The sequence below is a fragment of the Ictalurus furcatus genome, chromosome 16, assembly GCF_023375685.1.
Source record: "Ictalurus furcatus strain D&B chromosome 16, Billie_1.0, whole genome shotgun sequence".
Taxonomy (NCBI): domain Eukaryota; kingdom Metazoa; phylum Chordata; class Actinopteri; order Siluriformes; family Ictaluridae; genus Ictalurus; species Ictalurus furcatus.
In genome coordinates this window covers 13,824,692-13,845,953 of record NC_071270.1, presented here as the reverse complement: position 1 = coordinate 13,845,953, position 21,262 = coordinate 13,824,692, and the positions used below count along the sequence as shown (strand labels likewise).

The 21,262-nt window shown below is 39.8% G+C and overlaps 1 protein-coding gene across 1 annotated transcript in view; it reads right to left on the bottom strand.

Annotated features, from left to right (window-relative positions):
• Window positions 1–21,262, bottom strand: part of robo3 (roundabout, axon guidance receptor, homolog 3 (Drosophila)) — a 105,758-nt gene that overhangs the window by 57,983 nt on the left and 26,513 nt on the right. The window contains exons 3-6 of the mRNA XM_053646179.1: window positions 4,642–4,799; window positions 3,919–4,039; window positions 3,681–3,819; window positions 481–608 (exon numbers count right to left, since the gene is read on the bottom strand). Of these exons, the coding sequence (XP_053502154.1) occupies window positions 481–608; window positions 3,681–3,819; window positions 3,919–4,039; window positions 4,642–4,799 (546 nt within the window). The remainder of the gene's footprint in view (window positions 1–480; window positions 609–3,680; window positions 3,820–3,918; window positions 4,040–4,641; window positions 4,800–21,262) is intronic.

The following is a 21,262-nucleotide window of genomic DNA, read 5'->3' as shown; positions in this document are numbered from 1 at the left end:
TTGTACAAAACTCATTACAAAGACATGGAGGGAAAGCTAAAAAAGAGTCTGAACCATGTGCCATTAGTATAACTACAATTAGAATGCTAGAACCACTGGCAGATGAAATCAGCCAAAAGTTTTGGTGTTGCAACACCTTAACATCTATGTGTGCAGATTTCTTAATGAAACAACATACCCGAATCTACAGCCATGTTTCATGGCGTGAGATGCGCCTCCAGCTGAACAGAACTACTTTAATTGTGTCTGGCAGCCCTAAATAAATGAGCGCTGCTTTAGCAGGTTGCCCTTTTTAATGAGTGCTGTGCGAAGGGAGCAAGTACACTTGTGCTGCAGCTGACTGGATTGAAACTGAAATAAAGCAAAGTGTTGATGAAATGGTCATATCACTTCTAGACCTAGCGTGTGTTAGCATGGGTGGGAGTATATACTGTGTATATACTGAGCATCATGCATGAGTGTGCAAAAGTCTTAGCTTACCATGAACCTGCAGCGTTCCTGATGCCTCTGCTTTGCCAACGCTGTTTTCAGACACGCAAGTGTACGTTCCTTCATCCTCCGCTCTAACCTGCATCAGCCGCAGACTGTTTTCACTCCGGATCTCGAATCTGAAAAAACAAAGATAGAAATATTTACATATTGAGTGAAATGATCGATTCAATCATTAAGGCCATATTCCAGACATAGAGTAAAGGCTAGGTTTGTGTATGTCTCATTATAAGTTTATCCACCACATCTCTGCTTCCTAAATTATACGATTCTAGTAAAAAGACAACTTTAACTGTGGACATGGTACATATAAATACTGCATAATGAATTATTATTATTATTATTATTATTATACCAAAAAACTGTTGAATTTCTGAATCTGATTGGTCAGATGGTGTTTATTTTCTATAACAGCAGCTCTGACAATAGTGTTGACTGTATTTCAAATTACAGGTTTAGCTTAATGCTTTCGTTCTAATATGTTATCATTTCTATAGTAACACCTCATTCAGAAGGACATGCGTAGGCGATGTGCCTCACAATATAAGTCTAATAATAAACAGAATAGAAAAACATCTTCTATAACAAAGAAAAACATTACTGATGTAATGTTGGAACTTTATTGAATTGTTAAGGAGAAGTTTGTTTAGCTTTTATGGAAGGAGTCTACAGAGTCAGTGCTTTGTAACAGTCCAAAAATTTTCTAACTGTTTACTATACCTGCTACATCATATTCATGATAATGGGAACTAACTGGTCTTGTAGACATTCCACAACATTAAATGTACAGTACCCTCTACTAATATTGGCGCTCTTAGTAAATATGAGCAAAGAAGGCTGCGAAAAATTGTCTTTATAGTTGAACGTTTTGATCTTTTGTTCAAAAAATTCACAAAAATTCTCTGCTCTTATGGATATCAAACAATGCAAATAAAACACAGGTTTATCCCCCCAAAAAAAACTTTGTTAAATATAGGTGTGCAACAATTATTGTCACCCCTATGAATTCATATGAGAAAAATATATTTTAAGTATAGTCAATATATACAATAAAATATATTGATATTTTACATTTTTGTAGTATACCTGGGTGACTAAAAACAGGAAATTGTTCAACCATGACTTCCTGTTTTACAGGGGTATAAATATGAGGTAACACATAGGCCAAATTCTCTTAGGCTGTGTCCGAAATCGCGCACTACCGTCTTACACAGTAGGTGAAAAGCAGTACGCCAGAGGGGTAGTATGTCTGAATTCTCAGTAGGCGAGAAACAGTAGGTGAGAAATACCCGGATGGCGTACTGCTTTCGGCGAGATTTTGCAGTATGCAACCAATGGACACTACGCGATTCAAAAATCCCATAATGCAATGGGACTGGTGCAGACAAGCTGTTGTTTAACAATACCCGAATAAATTGTTAACTTCTTGAAGATTGTTTAACAGGAAAACTGTTGTCACAGCGTCTGAAACCTTATTTGTGATCTCCATCATGCCTTAGCCGGCCAAGCTAACAGTAACGAATTTACTTCAGCCTGATAACACTAAATGAAATTGTTAAATTAATAATTCAGTTAACTTTCTTGTTGTGCATTTTGACATTAGTGCAGTTGCTTTAATCTGGTGGAAGACTCGTAGTGTTGGCGGTTCGATTCCTGGCCCACATGACTTCACATGCCAAAGTGTCCTTGGGCAAGACACTGAACCCCAAGTTGCTCCCGATGGCAAGCTAGCACCTCGCATGGCAGCTCTGCTAAAATGTGTGTGTGAATGGATGAATGGGAACCAATGTAAAGCGCCTTGTAGACCCGCTAAGGTTAAAATAAGCACTATATAAGTGCAGACCATTTACCAAGACTCAAGTGTCATCAGTTTGCCAGACACTACTGGAACTTCAAATGGGACTGGGTTCTATGGTCATATGAAACCAAAATAGAGCTTTTTGGCAATAAACACCAGAGGTGGTTTTGGCGCACACAGAGAGGTAGCCATATGGAAAAGTACCTCATGCCCACGGTTAAATATGTTGGTGGCTCTTTAATGTTTTGCGCCTGTTTTTCTGCCAGAGGACCTGGACATTTTGTTTAGATACATGGCATCATGGACTATCAAATGTCAACAGATATTAAATGAAAACCTGACTGCCTCTGCCAGAAAGCTTAAAATGGGCCATGATTGGATCTTCCAGCAGGACAATGATCCAAAACCTACATCAAAATCAACACAAAAATGGTTTACTGACCACAAAATCAAGGTCCTGCCATGGTCATCCCAGTCCCCTGACTTGAAACTCATAGAAAACCTGTGGGATGAACTGAAGAGGAGAGTCCACCAGCGTGGACCTCAAAATTTGAAGGATCTGGAGAGATTCTGTATGGAGGAATGGTCTCAGATCCCTTACCATGTATTCTCCAACCTCATCAGTTATTATAGGAGAAGACTCAGAGCTGTTATCTTGGCAAAGGTAGTTAGCACAAAGTATTGACTAAAAAGGTGCCAATAATTATTTCCAATAATTATTGCACACCTATATTTATATATATTTATAAACCTGTGTTTTGTTTGCATTTGTTTGATATCCATGAGAGCAGAGTATTTCTGTGAATTTTTTGAACAAAAGATCAAAAGGTTAAACAATAAAGCCAATTTTTCACAGCCTTCTTTTCTCATATTTACCAAGGGTGGCAATATTACTGGAGGGCACTATAATTATAACTGATTTAAAAATGCAATGGATTGTTCTTTAATAAATAAAAAAAATTGCTGTTGTATAGGTGCAAGAAAACATCTCCAGATGTGCTGTTATAGAACAGCTGGGTGTTAACTTCACATCCAGCCACAACACCCCACTTCATTGTTGATTATTTTGCCATAACAGCACACCTGGTCATGTTTTCTTCCTTTCTTATTCATTATCCAAGTGTACTTATGTGATTTATTCAAGTACAAGATGAGTTTAAAATAATATACAGCATTACAGTCACTTTTCTCCTTGACTCAGGAAAGTCAGATGTTTATAAAAGAGGGCAGGGTTCAGACATCTTGTAAAATCCTCCACACTTGTTATTTATTATTGATATGCCGATGAAATGAAAATTAAATGTTTGTTGGTTCCTTGAAACAACATCAGTACCAGCTAAAGCAGCAGTAGATTTTTGGTGGGAAAAGTGGTATATGTGTGAGTGTATCTAACCTGCCCCGGGGCAGCTCTCCCTCCTCCCTCCTCCAGCGGATAGTGGGGGCTGGATCTCCCTGAACCTCACACTGAAAGTCCACAGTATCTTCGGCCAGGACCACCTGATTGATCGGCCTCCGTACAAACATGGGCCTCTCTGGATGACAAATATGATATTGAAAATCAGTTTCGTTATTACCTTTAGCTCTGATAATAGCAAATGCAGTGGATGGAGAGAGATAAACTGTAAACTTACCAAACACTACTAGCTCAGCTGGATCGCTGTCCTTTTCTCCTACCATGTTGGTTCCTACGCACACGTACATCCCTGCATCGCTCTTTCGCGTGTTCGAGATCATCAGCTTACCTCCTCGGATCTGTGTAAAATGCAACACAAAGCACTGATTAGTCCTGCTGATCTACGATCGGTTGATTTTGTTTGCACATTTCACTACTCAGCTCCGCAAACTACACTGAGGTTGCAAATATCAGGAGTTTTGTTACCACTCATTTTTACAGTCTCATAGCATTCTTTGATATCAGTATTATAATGGCCAATATTGCAAAATGATCAACAAATGGCAATATTGAGAAGCCCTCTATTAATTTCCTGTGCAAATAACTGCACGTACAAAATGTCCTAATGTATGTTCGTACAAGCACTGTGTACTGCTGTCAACAGGACAAGTTTATTATGCCTGTATAAAGACTAACACAGCTCTTTATGCAATGCCTAAATATGAGCGAGCTACCGTTAATGCATTTGAAATGCACTGCCAAAGCCCATTTAGATTAAGAGGCTTGCACGGGTGTTTATGGGCTAGGCAAATCTATGTGGGTCTCTACAACAGAGAACAGAAATAGGCAGAAGAGCAGTAAGGCACTCACATTCGATACGGTCATAGGACGAGAGGCTAAAAGGACTGTGGGGGAGGGAGAGAAGGAAAGGGCGAGTAGGATGCTAGAGAAGCAGACTTACGGTGATCCTCTCGTCTTTGTCATTGACTTTTACATTGTTCCTTTTCCAGGAGATGGTGGGCTCAGGGTGACCGCGTGGGGGAATGCACTCCATTACAGCTGGCTCTCCTGCTGCTACCACCACATCGCTAGGGGTCTGCCGGAAATCATCCCGCAAAACTGCACGACAGAGAGAGGCACAGAGATAAAATGAGTCAGAGGGTCAAGTTCAAGTTCACCTTGTGGTCAATTAGGGCGGATGTGTAAATCAAAATAACAAAAGGAAATCAAATTTAGAAAATGAAATCATTCATTTATAGGTTTTACAACACCCTAGGTATATACATAAATGTAAATAATTATTATAATAGCTAGTGTTATAGGAGTAAAAAAAATAGTTGGTATGATGAGCAAGTGCAAACTCGACTACCAACTCTGAACGACTTTCTGATTGTCCTAATACACGTTCGAGTTATTATTTAGTGAATGTGAATTTGGACCAGTTCTCTGAAACATTTATGTCTAATGTAAAACGAGTGATTGATATGGTGAAATTTTCTATAAAAAAAGTCTCATTTCATAGGGGAAACTAACGTTTTAGCAAAATGTCTTCCAAAAGTTTTCATACTATGTTTATATTTTACTTTTTTGTACCAATGTTTGTGTTTGCACGGCTCTCAAGACTGTATGCTGATGTGACTTGCGGCCAAAAAATTGTGTTGAATGTTACTATTTTCATATCATCATTTACCAAAAAACAAATACCATGAAATATTGTGATATAGTTTTAAGTCTATATCGCCCATCCCTACTTCAAACAGAATTGATTTGAGCCCTTTGATGCTTCTTATTCACTACATGTTCCCACTACATAGGGAATAACAACTGCAATGGCATTACAATACCTGTTTAACTACAGGGTATCTCAAAAGTCTCAATTCATAGGGGAAATTAACAAGTTTTAGCAAAATATCTTCCAAAAGTTTTCATACTTAGTATATATTATATATAACCTTTAAGACAACCTTTAAGAATGGCTTTGACGAAAGCAGAACGTATTGAAATCATTCTCATGGCTGGATCGGGAAGCTGTAGAAAGGTTGCGTTGGACTTTAACAGGAAACATGGCGAGCACATCGTGCACGACAGACACTGCTGCCAAACTCATTAACAAGTTCAAAAAGACTGGAAGTGTTGCAGACCAGCTGAGAAGTGGACATCCATGAACATCCACTGAAGAAGGCACAACCAACGTAGTGCTGGTGTACATAGTCCCCTATGTATGGAGACTTTTGGACACCGTGTAGTGTCAATGCTTTGCAACAGTCAGCTTTCTGCCACAGGTCTTTGCATTTTCCAGTAAATGACAAGGTGCATGTTATAATGTACAGTAAGTGATAACTTGTTTCACAGACAGTGCACAAAATTAAATGTATTTATAAACTAATAAAAAGTCTGTAATTCTGTAATCCATTGTATTAAATGTAATCACTGGGAAATTGCTGTGCTACACTACTGAATATGGCCAAAAGTTTGTGGACACTTGACCATCACACATATGTGCTTTTTGAACACCCCATTCCAGATTTAGTCCTCATTTGCTATTATAATAACCTCCACTCTTCTGAGAAGGATAGATTTTGGAGCGTCACTGTGGGGATTTGTGCTCATTCAGCCACAAGAGCATTAGAGAGATCAGGCACTTATGATGGTCGAGGAAGCTGCGTTCCAGTTCATCCAAAAGGTGTTCAGTGGGGTTGAGCTCGGTTCAGTTGTCCACAGACTTTCAGCCATATAATATTTCAGTGATTTCATATAACAGCACGTCCAATCGCATCATTATTTATTCATTCATTCCGCTTTATTGAGCTGTTCTACACAATATTTATCATTACTCTGTCCTTCAAATTCTGATGACATTCATTTTGTGTGAATGACTGTGTAGCCGGTCCGTTTCTTTGGGTTTTTTTCTCTCTCTCTCTCTCTCTTTCTCTCTCCTTTTTCTCTTTCTTTAGTCCTGGACCCATGATTTACTCATACATGAATGAAATAGTTCTTCTTTGCATTGACAAACAAATAGGAACTATTTACTTTATTTTATGTGAAAAAACATCCATGAACGCTGGTATAAGCAGAAAAGCACAGAAAACCCTAATCTTTTTGCAGATAGACCCACCATAACAAGGCAACAACATTAATATGGCTAACTGAAACCCCTTCGATCGGCCTAAGCGCATCTTCAGGGCTGATGCCATCACCTCGGCTCTCAATCAACATTTCTATTCGATTGCTATTTATCAGATTCTTCAGCAGCGCCTCTTCCATCCCTTTAATCAGAGCCATGCTATCTCTTCATTCCTGTCCTCTCTTCAATCGCTTTTTTGGCCTGCATATTTCCCATCAGCCCATGCCCCTGAGCTAGCAAGGATTGCGAGAGGATAGGCTTTATGAGGAGGAGAGGGTTTTCGATATTGCACTGGACACGATCCAAAATAACACATCACCGACTCCGCTCCAAACCCCAATATCCACTCAGGGACTATATATATATATATATATATATATATATATATATATATATATATATATATATATATATATATATATATATGCGCTGAACCAGTCCCGTCTGATCTACGTGCATCAGTATGCACATAGAGAAGTAAGAATGAAGCTTTTATAGCTTTGCCCATATATGCACGTATGTTTTTCCATTTCAGCTTTTCACGTTGCATTCCTTTACGTACCTGAATGGTATGTTTGCAAAAGTGATTCAATGCTTTACTAGATTAGGATCAAGGTTAAACCGAATACACTTTTACGTTTTGTAGGCATCTGTAGCATCTGTGTAATTATTCCAGGCAATTATTTTATCACGCTTCCTTGCACTGAGAAAAGATCATTCATTTGAAACTCACTTCTAATCCAAACCTAAATGCAGCTCTTAATTCCATTAATAAAGTGAGGTGTAAATTCTTGACCATTACACACCAACAATAATTGCCTCAGGATGAGACAGACATGAGAAAATGTCTAATTAAAGCTGGTCTTTTTCAGAATGGAGCAATTCAGGTTCAGTAAAAAAAAAAAAAAAGGTAACTCCAACTACTCACATTACATTTTCCTTATGCTTTTGTATAAGTATAACCCCAAATTTTCCCTTAATATAGAAGCCCTATCCTAGAGATTTCATTTGTGAACATTTCAAAAATGTATCTCACATAAATGTGTATTAATAAATAACTACTCTTAGGTTTAGGGGTGGCAATATAACAAAAATATCATATCATATATATATTTCTACAATTTTTAAGATATACAATGTGCGTCACAATATACATAAGGAAATATGTCAATCACTTGAGCAAGGCCCTTAAGCCCTCAACAACTCAGTTGTATAAATGAGATAAATGTAAGCCTCTCTGGATAAGGGCGTCTACCAAATGCCATAAATGTAAACGTAATGTAAATGTACAAGACAGGGGCATGGAGACAAGACTCAAAATCAAAACAAAATGTTACCACACGAAACCAAAACATGAAAACAACACTTCTTGCGCTTCGAGCCATGCCATGTGGTGAGAGAAGACAATTCGTGACGTTGTGATACTCATGATATCTCATTAAAGTGTATTGTGACAATTTATCAAAATAAAAATACTATATCATCATATTGCCCAGCCCTAATTAGGTCTTCACTGTAAGTGAGTTTTGAGTAAGCAGGTTTTCCATTCTTCTCTCAATTCAGGAAGATATTTTGAAATTAGTCTCTCTGGTGATGGCACCTATACTACTGATGTGGTGTATAGAAATTAGGATGAAAATCACTGCTATACATTATGTCCTGTTCATGTTTAACGAGCAACAGTCACAACACAGACACTCAATATGCGACACACATCTGTTGCTGCTCAGGATGATTAAAATTATTTAAATAACTGCATTAGGGTCAGTCAGGTTGAGTTCATCTCCCAAAGTACCAGCACTCAGCGTGGGAGTGAAAAGCAGGCTGGATCACTGGTGCTTCTTTCTGATGAGTGGACCTGCCTTAAACAGAGGATGAACAGCCAACTCTCTTTCTATAATAGACACACACACACACACACACACACAACTAATCTAAATTGAAAAGCTGGTCTTATTCACATCTCTCTCTGGTAGTCTGGATGCTTTAGAAACCTCCATGAATACATGCTTTGAGGTAAAACAGCTTTAATTTTTTTGCAGCATCAATAGATAGCTTGGATTTGGATCTATATTTCTGTGCTCTGTATTAATGCAGATGGTGAACTATGGTGATATAATATCTGAGCAGTATAGACTTCTGATTTGAAAATGTCCATTTGCAGAAGATTCAATGTATTGAACTGCATTGATTTCAAGTGTATAAAGTAAAATAATAAATAATAATATGAGTCTCAGTAATGTCCTACCATTGCCTTTGTTCGGGCTACATTAATCTACATTAATCTGGATAAATTTGAAAACACATCGGGTTTTTTTGTGTGGAAAACTGAGCTTTTCGAAAATGCTCTCCCAAGTAAATAAATAAGAAAATGCGGTTTTCGCATTGTAGCGTGGACTGAGAAAAACGGAGATATTCAAAAACAATGACGTATTTTTAGTTGTGATGCAGTCATGTGACCCATTCAACTCAAAATAAACAAGATGGTGGACAACGTTCTCCTGCAGTTATTTTGCCTGCTATCCTGTTTGATAGCTTTGTTAAAGATTAATGTCACTTTGTATTGCATTTTTAAATAAATGCCTGAAAGAAATGACTCAGGTCAAAGCTTCTTATGTTTTTTACGGATGTGCAGTATAGGGATGTAAGCGTTTTCAGACAATTCGGTGTGGATGAGCAATATTTGGAAAATGTTTGAAAACGTCGGCGTAGACTGAGAGCATTTTTTTAATATGCAGTTTTCAGATCTATCCATATCAATGTGGATGCAACCTCAGGTTCTGTCGTTCTCTTCCACCTCCCAGAAACATGCCAGTAGGTGTATTGGGTACTGTAAATTGCCCCTAGGTTTCAGTGTGTGTGTGCATGATGCCCTGCCCTCCCATCCAGGGTGCATTCCTGCCTCCATTACGTCCCTTACAAAGATAAACCATTTACTGCAAATGAATGAATGATTGAAAAAAAATAATACAATAATTTGAATACATGATAAGGTTTTTGCCAAATGGCAGGAAAATTTAAATGCATAAAGCTGTGTTAATAAGAAAATAACGCTGCCATGTTTTCACAAGGCTGCCTACTTATCTCAAGACTTGCATGTCCTTTATATCAAAAAAGAAAAGTTAATGGCAATTTAGTGGCCACCTCTCCAAGACCTTCTAATTATACAGTTTTTTATGTAATTGTGCTACATGCACAATACCACCAGTCTGAAGGTTTCTAAACAGGTTTTATGTAATTACCTAAATTACAGAGAGCTGCAATCTCATGCAAATAGGTCTCAAAAGACTCTCACAGCATATATATTATTTCGGCGATAGGGAGAAGCACAGGTTTTAAAACGAAGGCCATATGTCTCGACACATTCTCATTCTACTGAAAATCCATCATGGACAGGATAATTAGTCATATAGTGGCAGCCATTAATAGGTTGTAAAGATTCTATGTCTGACTTCTACTATTCGGTGCTTAATTGAAATAAATGGGCACCTACGCAAAGTGTGTGTGTGTGAGTTCTCGCTTCTGGGGAGAACGTATTGCCATTAGGCCTGAATTATAAAGCTAATGTCGCTACAATGTCACCCCGGGAACGCGAGCTAGAGATAAATGAAACGTCTTTTCTTGCCGGTGTGTGTCTCTGAGTGACTGCATTCTAATGAAGAGAATGGATAACAGAAAGTATGGATTTTAATGCTAACCCTTGGGGCGTCCCTTCTCTTCATGTCTGATGGATAAGTGTTAGGCTCTGCTACATTTCCTCCATCACTTTAAATGTCAGAAAAGCATAGCGTCACTGCTGGCATGAATATACATAAGTGGGCCAGAGCACAAAGGCCTCATGGGTGATAGATGACAGTCTTGGCTTGAGAAATGTGACTCTAATTCCAATGTCATCTGATAACAAATATTCTCTACCATAAAGACACACACTCGTAGGCTGGAAGAATGCATTAACCCTGAAAATCAGTTCAATACAATGTACTGTAACTTTTCAAGACAACTTCAACACGTTATACCGTCACTTCTCCGCTGTCTAATAAAGCTGCTGAACCTTTCCGCACTACAGTTTTAACATGTAATCTTAAAGGAAAAACATTTTCGATGTGTTTCTGTATATTCTTGTTTTTCTAAATAAAAGTACAAATTAATGTCAGAAGTATATATAAATATCAAACTAAAATGAAGGTATTTTTAAATCATTCACAGGAGTATACACAAGAATTGTGGTGTTTTTGAAACTCCAGTTAGTACAGAAAAATGTTGATATCCTAAGAGCTGCTGAATTTGTGTAAAATTACATATTGTATAATGAGACTTACTAACGTGAACCTAAACTGATCGGCTTCAACTGCACCCTAAGTGAATTTAAAAAATTGTCAACTTGAAAGAAAACCATGCAAAAGTAATTCATTAATGAAAACAAATTATACTATGCATTCCATTATGGCACAAAAATAGTGCCCTGCAAAATTAGGAAGAGTTAGTGTGTCTATGGTAGCTGATACGCTGCAGTGGCTGAGCTGCAATACTGGAAAATTTAGCGCATGCAGTGTTCAGGAGGCTCTCTTTCACCATTTAGCTGTATTTTTTCCCCTTTCAGCTATGGAGTATTGTGGACTAAATATGGAGTTTAATTTAATGCAAAAATGAATTCACAGATGTTTTATCAGCATAGGCACATGAGGAAAGAGAAATTCAGTGTTACCAAAACTTTCGGAAATCTGGCAGGAATGTTTTGTTTCGCCTACGAAAATATTTACACTTAACTTCATAAAAAGACTCGTGTGATTTCATGAGTGTGCTGGATATTCTACAACATGCTTTCAGCCATCATTATACAGTAGAATGATAAAGCTCCATAATCAGTGCACTATATAGGAAATGGTAGGATTTTAAACATACGATTGGGCATGTTGTCCCCTACTTCAGTTTCACCTTAATTCCCAATGAAACATAACACAGAAGCAGGATTTGCCAGTGAGAAGACAAGCTGCATCAGTTAATGATTAAAACTGTAAACTTAGCCACTTCATAGATTTTCTGCTCGAGTACTGTTACAGGGGGAACCAAAGCAGTGGCATTTTTCGGAACTGGGTTTGGGCCGGGTCAGTCCCATCTGCCATGACCCACCCACACACACACACACTCCCCGGAGGTTTATTAGACTCTGCCAATTACCCATAAAGCCCTGGGGGAGGAGGATTAAGCTTGTGACCCTCACCCTTGGAGTGCCAGCCTCGAGGGAACTGCCCTCTCCCTTTCTGTCTGTCTGTCCGTCTGTTTTTCTTTCTGTCCACAATAGAGGCAGTGTAATCCTACCCGTGAGCAGTGCGGTCCACTTCAATTACCCCTCCTCTAGCCGGCGTGGCTGCATTCTGATGGGCATCGCTAATAAATCCCTCGACTCACAACCTTTCCCCTCTCGCAAAATCAATTCCTCATCCCCAAAACGTCACTCATTGTGAGTTGGAGCTTTGGCGGTGCGAGAAATGTCTAAAGCCTCATCAGCGAGGCCCATCGCATTAACCCAGTCGGTCTGCCTGTATCGTAATGAGTCTATTTGTCTGAGTGAGTCAGGGGCAGGAGAAATGATTTCTAAAAATCAATACAAAGAAGTGCAGACAGGCACGTTTGAAGACTTCTTTAGAAACGTGCCGCTACGGCTGGTTTGCATTTCTAGAGGTCTCCCTTAAGGCATGCTCTCTCAGCCAAAGATCAGACATGAGGTGTGTGCTCCCTGCCCTCTGTCTAAAACCATAATGAGCTTACTATAGTAGCTTTAAGATAACATTCAACAGTGTGAGATGTTATCATGTGAGCTAAAACGTGGATTAAACACTCTACAAGTATATTTATACTGGCCGATCAAGTAGACCACCAGCTTTTGTCTCATGAATAAATATTTCCATGATGCAGGGTGATGATAGACGGTTCTGTCGCTCGGATGAGAGGTTTATGTTTCAGCTCCTGTTGCTGGCATTTGAGCCGGTCGTCTGTCAATCTGTCCTTTCCATCTTAAGCTTGTATGACTTAACCCGTCATACACATACATACATACATATACAAACACATGCATACAAGCTAGAGACAGCTTCATCAGGGCAGAAAGTACAATTTGTATCTAAATTAATGCTTTTTAAATTCTAGTCATGAAACTATACAGCATGTCATGGTCCATCAGGAGTATAAGCTTTACTTTAATTGGTCTGCATGATATTAAATATCTTCAGCTCTCCTTTGTGGTGAGAAATTAATTTGGAGTGTGCATAGAGCTGAGTCATCAGCGCTAATTGTCTGACATGGTCACTGATGATGGCTTCCCTTTTGTGTTAAATCATAAAAACGAATTACAGTGCCCGTTTTACTGATCTTTCAGCCGAACGATTTTCCCATTAACTGTGCTGAACTGTATTTTTGCCTTTTCATTTCACTTCCACTAAGGCTGTGGTAGTAACAACCCCCTGGCAATTATGAGCAGTCAAAATGCCACCTTTGTTCAGTGATGGATGTGAACAGGTGGTAGATGTTCGAAAGGAAAGAATCTAATGGTGCACTGATCAATACAGCCATAATCGCATGAGGATGTGGACATATGGAGAGCTGAAGGCCTTGCTGCTGGTCACTCAACCCTCTCCTCTGCTTACAAAAACGAGATGCGTTTGTCCTGTGGCATCTGGACACCTGCTTAAAGCAACCCAAAGCCCCCCACCATCACCCCCCTTTACCTCACCCTCTTTTACCCAGGGGTCATATTTACCATATTTATCAAAGCATTAATTTAGGGTAATTTCTCATTTGTTTTCTTATCAAACTTTTCACAGATATGATCCCTGACCATCTTCCTAACACCCAAACCTCAGCCCAAACTGGGTGTAACCCAAAAAAACAAATGGGTTCAATAATGAACAAACACTTTTAACCACACATGCTGAAAAAAAAAACCGAATGTCAAGTAAGAGAGCTGCTATTATGACAGGTATTTTAGATAAAAGATAAAAAAGACAGCGATCTGGAGTGTTTCCTTTCAAGCTGTCACTGTTTTTACCCTCCTTTCTAACTCTTAACGTCTAGAAAAGTTGCTCTCTTGTGATGCTGACATAATTACTGCAGCTCTGTGGGAGCTATGTCTTATATAAGGCTGTCTCTGCCCCACATCAGAGGGACATCTCAATATCCTCCCTCTCCAAACAGCCAGGCGAGACTAGACATCACATCTCCCCGCCATCATTTATGTGAGAAAACACACCGCGAAGAGGCTCTTAGCCGCTGGAACGCCAGGCTACATGACAATCAATGGAAGAGTTAGTTGGCAAAGAAGCAAAGGTTGAACAAAAAAAAACTTAGTAAAAGAAGAAAATTGTTTGACTTTTAAGTGATTCTAAGAAATACCGTGTGATTTTCAATTTCCAGTTCTTTATAGTTTTCAGTAAGCCGGCCTAAATAACTTCTTCGTGATCAACAGTAATGTGTGTTAATCACACACATGAATAAAAATGAACCTTCAGACCAAAGTGGCCTTGTTCTAGGAAAAATAATCAATGATGTGGTGGTGTAATACAGCCCAGTGCAAAGTTGAGGACTTGTATCACCATGAAGTTGATTGTTTTCCTAAAACAGCAAGTCCTGAATGTGTATTCACACCAATTTACATATTTTATTTATTAAGGAAGGACACATTGTACCTTTCATCCATTTCCACTTATGTTTAAACAACAAACATTAATTTCTAGTATGACTTACATTAGAATCAGTATAAACATCGATTCCATCCCTCTTTTTTTCTCTTTCTTCAAATTAATAAGACAAAAAAAGACTAACAGATTGTCATATTACTGAGGAATCCAGAGAACGCAAAAATCCTCTATCCTGATAATTTTCTTGTGGTGGTAAATCTACTGACTGGAGACACTGGAGAGACTGGAGACTCCTTCCACGTTAAACAATTTGTTTGGACAGGTAGTATGTTACAAGTACAATGCGATTATAAGGGGTGATACTGGGAAGTATTCACACTTCTGTACACTTGTTTCAGTAGTAGTGGAATTCTAGTTGTTTTGAGGCCCTAAGGAGGTTCACTAATCTTCCCTCTCTCCTTCTGGGATAAATTAGCCTTTCTCCTCGTTCTGTGTTGGGACTCTGTTAGAGCCAGTGATGACAGGAGCAAAACCTGGTGTTGAACACAGCTGTCATAAAGCATGGAGCCCTTGGGCCAGGCGGTGCTGCTGACTGGAGGGGATGTATGTGAGTGTGTGTGTGTGTGTGTGTGTGTGTGTGTCTGTGTGTGTGTGTGTGCGTGTGTGTGTGAGATGGGGAAGGGTGCATGAAGGAGGCTGCTTGATACTAAAAGGCACGTGCAGCCTGGACATCTGCCCACCTCAACATACACCACCCCCACCAGCTACCCATCTAAACGAACCCCACGCACACACGCGGTGTGCTCCGCTTGACATTTCATCATTTCAATCCCCGATAGGATCAAAAAGACCTCTCAGGGTGTGATGAGGCTGGTGCAAGACGCCCACGCTCCTTATTGCCTTGGGGATGGGGGGAACCCAGAGCCATTGCAGACGCATGTGCAATTTTTTTTTTCAGTTTGTTTGTCATGGCATTATGTGAGTGTTTGTCTTCGTCGAGGCACTCATTTGGAAGCTGTCTATGTCGTTTATCTTTCACCTGAGTCCTGTTAGGGGACCACAGCTGGGAATAGCGCTTATTTTCACTCGCTCTCCCTGTCTCCCTCTCACTTTCTCTCCACCGTTTTCTTCTGCTTCTTCATGTGCCCCCCCCCTCTACAGCTGATTGATGAGAAACACCTGTCTACATTGTTGTGGTGAATGAGCATGAAAAATAATTTCCACTGTAAAGGAAAAGTGTTGTACCTGACCTAATGAAGCTTGGCAGCAGGCAACAACACTGTTATGTGAAAAGTGACACCATATCAGCTTTAGAATTTGCTTCATGTTTGTTGTTTTATACACACACACTTTTTAGCCAAATGCATTCCGAACTTTTACAAATTTAGTTTAGAGTATTTTTTTTCAGATAGCCTTTAAGAATGCCTTTGTGTACCAATGTGTGTTATTACATGGTTTGTGGTTTTGGCTACAGATGTTGATTTTATGACCAGACGGCTATAAAACGTCTGAGGTCGCAGACCGTGTGCTCAGAAATAACGAGTAATATTTCACCAGTTTACAAGCACAAAACATCCCTGGTAGCATGAGGATGCACCAAACTGATATAGATGCAGTTAATGGAAAGATGGAAAGACAGACGAGACGGGCTGTCAAGGTGCGTCGTTTCAAAGCTCTTAAGAGCATCTAAACACACTGGTGCTCCCCGCTATGTAGCCCCTGTCAGGGCGACAAATTGATGTAATAAATGCAGGTGCTTTATGGCAAGGTCGCATGTGCTGCACTGGAGGTGGCTCTCATTAAGTAGGAGGGGAGGGGAGTGGGGGAGAAATCCACAGATCTGGATGAGGGGAAAGGGAGGATGGGATTTGAGGGTCCAACTCGCAGTAGGGTAGTACAGCAGGCAAAGAGCCAAAGGGGTGACTGTGACCTGTAACCCCAACACTGAAAATCACTGAGCCACTGCCTAAGGCATAGCGCACTCTCATTTAAACAAGAGAGTGTAGTGGGAGAGAAAGAGAGAGAGAGAGAGAGAGCGAGAGAGAGAGAGAGAGAACGAGAGACCCTACCGAGATACTACAACCCTGACCAGGATAAAGCAATTACTAACAATGAATGAATGAATATTTTGTAGTTTTTATTTAATAGTCAAAGAAAAAATCAGTATAGAATTTGGAACAAAAACGGATTCGTGTTCAAAATACTTGTATGCTGTCATTATGTAAACTGATGTTTATGCGATTTTTCGGTTTGTGAACCGTTCGTAAATAGCATAGTGTTGATCTGGGAATACAATGTAGCTGTAGTGAAGTGTTGACTGATTCATTTCTAGTCAGAATTTTGCACAAAGCATGACTGTTGTCTCTGGATGTTAAATAAGTGTGCCATGGAAGGTATTATTTCAGATACCTTGAAAACATGTAAGCATCTACCACGGTATCATGAATAATACCTTGGTAGATGCTTAGATGCTAGCAGACTACGATGGTGCTGTGTCCTATTCTAAAGTCTTATTAATATACAGTACAGGTGAAAAATTATAACAGCAGGTTAACATCTGTGGTATAATAATACTTTAGAAACCAAAGAGACTAACAAAGAGTATAACTGACTGACCCTTTGTGTGCGTTTTTTGAAGCACACCTAGCATTAGCGTTAACTATCATGCACCAAGAACACTAAGGTCTGAGGTGGGGTTTTTTTTTGTTTTTTTTTTAATGCATGAAAATACAGTTTGATATATTTCCTGAATGTGCACTTTTACTAGTACATGTCAGCAAGTATTGCTTTGCTCAGCCTGTATCCTAACCAGAAAGGAGTTATATTTAAGTGACTTCAGTGGGAAGTGAAAAACACACACACACACACACACACCTCAAGCCTCAGTCCTGGGCCTCTCAGCTCTCTGTGGAGTGCAGGGGAGAGAGGTTAATCCTCACAACTTCTCATAAATGCAAGTACAGTATGTCACACACTAGCGCTGGGTGATAACATCATCTCAATATGTAGCTAACTTTACTCCAGAGTGATAATAAGCTTCAGGAATTCAAATTCAATAAACTTTATATTTTCCTGTCTAACTTACTCCAAAATGGGCAAATGTATTAATGCACAGTCTAGCTCACTAGCTGGTCATTTGTTATTATGTTACATGATCTATCACCGTTTAGCTCGGTTAGGTTTCCAGCCAACCAAAACATGGGGCAGCACATTAAAGCTTTCACTTGCTCTGTGGACTTGCTAATAAATGTCATTTGTTCGCTCCTGAAGAGAGTGTAATACTGCATTAAAGTGCTGTCATAAATGTATTTGTGTATTATACATTTACGGCATTTGGCAGATGCCCTTATACAGCGCGAGATACATTTATCTCATTTATACAACTGAGCAATTGAGGGTTAAGGGTCCAACAGTGGTAGCATGGCAGTGCTGGGGCTTGAACTCCTGACCTTCTGATCAGTAACCCAGAGCCTTTAACCACTGAGCCACCACTGCCCCAATTATATATGAGGAGGGATCCAAAAATTTGTGGAATTGTTAAAAAAATAGTGTTATAAAACCTACAGCATTACAACAATGGTTGACAATATTGGTTGACAATGTGCATTGTGCACAGGTGCATGGTTGTGGTGCAAGATCCAGTTCTGGGTGCCCCACTTCTCCCGACATTTATTCCTGATGCTTTCCTGCGGATGCCTAGGCACATCAATGTAAAATCGCTTACATCTGAATACTTGGAATCTTTGGGTTCCCCCTTGCACAGATACACAATACATTGCAGTTCAATGCATAAAATCATGCAGATACAGGGCAAGAGTTTCAGTTAATGTTCAGTGAGATTTCATTGACTTTGACCAGCACATGGTTGTAGATGGGGCTAGGGCTGCTGATTTCCTGGGATTTTCACACACAGCAGTCTCTAGAGTTTATGGTGCAAAAAAAACCAAAACAGTGAGCAGTGGTTCTGCAAATGGAAGCGTCTGGTTGATGAGAGAGATCAGACTGAGGAGAATGGGCAGACTGGTTTGAGCTGACATGAAGGATACAGTAACTCAATCGTGGTGAGCAAAAAAGTATCTCAGTATGAATACATGCCGAACCTTGAGGCTGATGGGCTACAAGAGCAGAAGACCACATCGGGTTTCATTTCTGTCAACGAAGAACAAGAATCTGAAGCAGGGTAAAGCGGGTACAGATTGGGAAAAGACTTTGTAATAAACACACACACACACACACACACACCCCAAATGTGTTCCATCCAACACACATCTTGGTTAGAAAATCTGAAACATTCTAAAACAACAACAACAACAACAGAGAATTAGAGCATCTCACTCATTCCAAACTTCTGCATAGCTAAATTCAGCTCCCAGAATTCCTCAGGCATCCTGTGTCAGCTCAGCTCTGGTTGGTGGCGACACCACCAACTGTTTCCCTTGTGATGGAATTTGAATACTGACCCCAAAGGTAAAATGTCTGTCACACACAACAAACCTTTATCTCACAGGCTGCAGCAGATCGTTAGAAATTCAAGCAGTCTGACAATAGCAGTCTAACTTCAGCTTAACTTGAGGGCCAAAAAGTTTTCGGCTTCTGCATAAATAATCTGAGTAAAAATATTCCATCTAATCGACAGTGACAAGCTTCACATTTTCTCGTCTTTGAAGAGGAGGTAGACGCCTCGATTAGAAAGTCGGTGAGTAAATTTTCCTTGCTCTATTTCCCTAGCTGTATTCTAAAAGAGGCACAAAGATCTTGAATTCCCAGTACTACTTCAAAAGGCTGTTTCAGGGAGACGAGGCCTGCTCTACAGGAGGTCAACTGTCTAGAGCAAATAAAGATACACACACACACACACACACACACTCTACTGTACACTTTAGTTGTTTTTAGCCATGTAAGAACTGTGATTAACGGAACAATACTAGACAGAAGGCTGACCTACTAACGGCTGAGTAAAGAACAAATGTGGCAATGATGAAGAGATGTGAAATGCATAAGAGGAGGAGGGAAGAAAGGCAGTTGGTTTTATGGCCAGGAAAGGGGAGCCCCTAAACCCCCCAAAACATGGTTCTTTTTGTATGCAGATACAGACAACAATAAGTCCATTAGAGAGGTGGTCTAATCCAACGTGTGTGGAACACGTGGTGGGTGTAACGGAGACACAGTCTGTGAGCGAAGGAGGATTATTTTAATCTAGTGATGGGGATGAGGGTAAATATTGATGATGAGTGAACAGGATGGGGTGCAGGCAACTGTGTACTGCCCAAATCCCCCCCTTCACCCTCAGATGTCCCACTTTAACCCTGTTTACTGCCACGTGGCCATCTGCGTGGACCAAAACAACCGGAATTAACTGCTCTTTTACTGACAGTGAATATTGATATGTCCATCTGCACACTGGCAGTGAGGTGGCCTAGGGATGTGTAATGAGTAGATATAATGTATATATAAATATGAAATTACATAAGCATATTTAAGATTCATTCAACATACACTGAAAATTAATGGCAATAGAAACAGAAATTCAATGTTGTGTAGAAAGTTTACTTAAAGTTAAATGATTGCTTTATGAGTGGGAGATCACATCTCCTTCACTGGAACTAATAATGCTGCATGCAGCCATGTTGATTTAACATCACTTGTGGTAGTTGAAGGAAGACCATCCCGAGTTCCTGAGGACAAATTCCAAGTTGAGAGGGTGTTTTCTTTATTTTTTCCTGGTCGGAGATTTGGAATTACGAGTTATGACCTATTGCCAAATGCAGCATAAGCACAGAGACCACAGTTGGTCACTTGGTCTATCAGATACAAAGACCATGCCTCCTTAACTGGGACTAACAAGCACAGAGACCATGCCTCCTTCATTTGGCCTAACAGATACTGAAACCACACCTCCTTCACTGGGACTAACAAGCATAGAGACCATGTCTCCTTCACTGGGACTAACAGATACTGTGACCACACCTCCTTCACTGGGACTAACAGATACTGTGACCACACCTCCTTCACTGGGACTAACAGATACTGAGACCACGCCTCCTTCACTGGAACTAACATATACTGAGACCACGCCTCCTTCACTGGGACTAACAGATATTGAGACCACGCCTCCTTCACTAGGCCTAACAGATACTGCGACCATGCCTCCTTCCCTGGGACTAACAGATACTGTGACCACGCCTCCTTCACTGAGACTAACAGATACTGAGACCACGCCTTCTTTGCTGGGACTAACAAGCATTAAGGCCATGCCTCTTTCAATCTTTTACTGACAGACATAGACAAGTATGGAATATGACACTGAAAAATTAAGAAAGAAGTGCAGTGTCAAAAAAGACTTCTTTTTATAAAGTTTGCAAATAACATAGTAATAAAAAACAATACAGATATTTTATGACATTTTATTACTACAGAGATCTGTACCTGTTCCTTTAGCGTCCTATCTTTTGCCTGAAGTTTAGGGTCATTGCAGCCCTATGGCAAATGTTCCAAAATATGACTGTATCATTATAATGAAATAACTAATGTCTAGTCATAAACTGTGTTTGTACATTGTCATTGTGTCCAATAAAGTGCCACTGAGTGTTTAAATATGGCTATGAGCAATTGAGAATTAGAAAACGTGTCAGTTCCTGATGCATGGCTGAGTGGTCTATAAAAGCGGTTTGGTTTTATAAACACAATCATAACGCAATGCTTTAAGAAGCGAGCAATAAATGTCAAAGGGAGTAGGGACTGGGACTAAGTCTTAGATGCATGCTCTTGATGTACGACCCCTTTTTACTCGTTCTCTTCTAATCTTTCCAGGGGACAAACACAAA